The sequence below is a fragment of the Pinus tabuliformis genome, chromosome X (genome assembly GCF_031772625.1).
Source record: "Pinus tabuliformis cultivar Carrire ecotype Pingquan chromosome X, CPIR1, whole genome shotgun sequence".
NCBI classification, from domain to species: domain Eukaryota; kingdom Viridiplantae; phylum Streptophyta; class Pinopsida; order Pinales; family Pinaceae; genus Pinus; species Pinus tabuliformis.
Window position 1 is genome coordinate 1,117,623,937 of NC_142308.1, and position 2,635 is coordinate 1,117,626,571.

At 40.2% G+C, this 2,635-nt stretch overlaps 1 protein-coding gene and 1 long non-coding RNA gene across 2 annotated transcripts; one reads left to right on the forward strand and one right to left on the reverse strand.

Annotated features, from left to right (window-relative positions):
* The first annotated feature begins 345 nt into the window (after positions 1-345).
* On the forward strand, positions 346-735 carry LOC149143740 (uncharacterized). The gene is made up of 2 exons (XR_016264276.1): positions 346-646; positions 687-735. It is a non-coding gene; the product is annotated as an uncharacterized LOC149143740 (long non-coding RNA).
* LOC149143741 (uncharacterized) lies at positions 429-2,174 on the reverse strand. Its single transcript, XM_089447707.1, has 6 exons — positions 1,811-2,174; positions 1,577-1,729; positions 1,390-1,485; positions 1,186-1,317; positions 998-1,093; positions 429-870 (listed from the first exon to the last, which is right to left on the reverse strand). Exons 1-6 carry the CDS (start codon positions 1,902-1,904, stop codon positions 791-793), a joined length of 651 nt encoding a protein of 216 aa, XP_089303833.1. The 5' UTR covers positions 1,905-2,174; the 3' UTR covers positions 429-790.
* Positions 2,175-2,635: the final 461 nt, after the last annotated feature.

A 2,635-nucleotide genomic window follows, 5' to 3' on the forward strand; every position in this document is an offset into this window, starting at 1 on the left:
GGTTAAATCTTGATTTGTATTATTTAAAATGGTTTTTTAACTGCATATTTGGATTCAGCACCCTGAAAAACCTCTAGGATGCTTTGATTGTGCAGAAATTACCTATCAAACTTGCGATTTCAATAAATTGCTGCCAGATTTTAGAGACATTTGACCGGAAAAACCCATCAAAAAAACCTCCAAAAAATCTCACTAAACACAACGACTAAAAAATAAGCTAACCTTAAAACCCGAACATGATAAAATATAATAATGGGTTTGATACTCATACATGAGATGTATGTTTTTATTCATAGACTCTGTACCATGGAAACCCTTTTAGGTTTGAAAATACAAATGCCGGGGGCATCTGATAAAGATGAAATGAAATCCAATCTAAGCGAGTATGATAAGAACAAAATATATTATGTGCAACAAACGCTAACACGTCATTAATAATTGGCCTGGCCGCCTGTAAGCAAAGTGGCATTCAAGCATCCTGGATTTCCGTATAAACCAAAAACCTGTGGAGGTGCCCATATAATTTGAAAATTTTACATTGAAGCGGTGGATGTCGTAATTAAGGTATTATTCGAAACAAAGACCCAAAAATCTAAGCCTGCAAGTGAGGTATGTGTGAACCAAAATTTAAGCCTGCAAATGAAAGGTCTGTGACAGAGACCCAAAAATCTAAGGCTGCAAATGAGGTATATGTGAACCAAAATCTCACCCTGCAAATGAGAGGTCTGTGACAGAGATCGAATTTAGTTCAGTAAGCAATAACAGCTACCTAATCCCAGCCAGGGAGTGCTCATCCCAACAAGAGTAAGAAGCAAAGAATCGTCAATCTGATTGCCATGGTGATCAAATACGGTGAATCTTTCATAAAACCTGCACACGTAAACAACCACAGAATCCAGATGTATGAAGATGCAGATATAATGGAAAATAGGCACAGTGATTGACTTTAATCTTTTACTGACTGAGATATATACTCAGTGTGTATGTATATGTGTACCTTTGGATGTGTCCGTCTGAGACTGAGGAGCTGCTGTTCCGCTTCCATTACCGCCCACGCTGATCCCAAGCTGTGAACAGTCTGCACCGATCGAGCCTGCGAAAAAATATGGAAAAATCGGCATGGGATTCGAACAAGGGACGTTTTGATCCTGAAGACTAATTTAGGGGTGCAGAGAAGCAGCTTACAGGGTTTGATACAGGGGCCTGCTGTCATATTGAGAAGATTTTCATAGCCTTCACTGCAGTCACAACTGTAGCCGAACTCGGATTCAGCGACACAGGAGCCCTCTCCGCAGACGGAAGCCCCCAATTTACAGGCTGCAAAGGGATTTGATTGAGCTGCAGGAAAAGATTAAATGGCGTGGAGAGAAAAATAGCTAGTGAACTTACGGTTCAGAAGATCGGTTGGAGAACTAATTGGAGGATGATGAACAGGTGTGGGAGCCAAGGAGGAGACCTTCCCACCACAGTCGTCTGTCAATGTACCTGCAAAGAAACAGAAAACACATCACTCCATAAATCTCCAATGGCCATTGTGGCATCTATTGCTGGTACCAGATTTAGCCAAGATTCTTACAGTTGGGTATAACACAGGGCAGAAACGAGAGCGAAACCCCAATAGAGGGCTGCTTCCATCCCGCGTCACATTCGCACACGGGAATGATATCGAGCAACTGCGCTGAAGATTTGTTGCAGGTACCCTTCCCACAATTCAAAATTTTGCACAACCCTGCGTGGTATAACAGGGCATGTCACACTCTGCAACAAATCCATGCAAATTAAAATCGACACAGGTGAGATTCGGTGCTACCTTTGTCATCGTCTGCAGCAACTGTGTGTAACATAATGAAGAACAAAAGTGCAGAACCCAAATAATTGCTTCTCATCCCGAACTCCATGGCCATTGTCTCTGTATTGTATTAACTGCTCCAAACAGCCCCAGGATCTTATTCCAGAGTGCAATAATAATTACTCGGAATCGATTTAATGGATGCCATTAAGAAAATGGTTGACAGTTTGAAAAGATTACGAGCAAGTCAAGCGGAGCGGTGGGTAGTGGAGACCATTAATGACGGTTGCTTTAAGCGCTGCCGTGGTGTCCATGTCCTGTTGGCCATGGTAGGTATAAGAACTCTCCCGTGAACTACATTGATGGCCTCCATTCACCCTTCTCACTCGTGGGGCTTTCGATCCTTTATTTTTGTCTTCATTATTGGTGGCGATCTTGAAAATGTGCACCCCTCCCTTTCACATTTTTTAATGAAGACTTATGACTTAAACATGTTTCATTTCTTCAAAAACCAGATAACCAGAGATGAAAGTTGACTTGACCATATCATTTTTAACCATTTTATTGAATTGAAGGTTAACTTTCAACCAAGATTTTCAAAGAAAATCCAAAACTCACATGATTTCAAGGCCCTATTATAATTCCCAACCACCCTAATAACCTGGAAAACCTATAATGGAATAGAATATTTCCAAATTACGTAGTTTAAACATTCATTTTTTTTTTTAAATTCAAAGCCTTATTATAATTCCCCAACCACCCAATAACCTGGAAAACCTCTAATGGAAGAGGATATTTCCAAATTAAGTAGTTTAAACATTTAAATTGTTTAATTTTTTGTAATGA

What these genes read in the sequence shown, in the direction of transcription:
- LOC149143741 (XM_089447707.1), bottom strand. Translation starts at nt 1,904, where the DNA reads ATGGCCATGGAGTTCGGGATGAGAAGCAATTATTTGGGTTCTGCACTT. An exon ending in TGCTGCAGACGATGACAAAG is followed by an intron (nt 1,730 to 1,810) that starts GTAGCACCGAAT and finishes TATACCACGCAG; the next exon opens with GGTTGTGCAAAATTTTGAAT. An exon ending in TCCAACCGATCTTCTGAACC is followed by an intron (nt 1,318 to 1,389) that starts GTAAGTTCACTA and finishes ATCCCTTTGCAG; the next exon opens with CCTGTAAATTGGGGGCTTCC.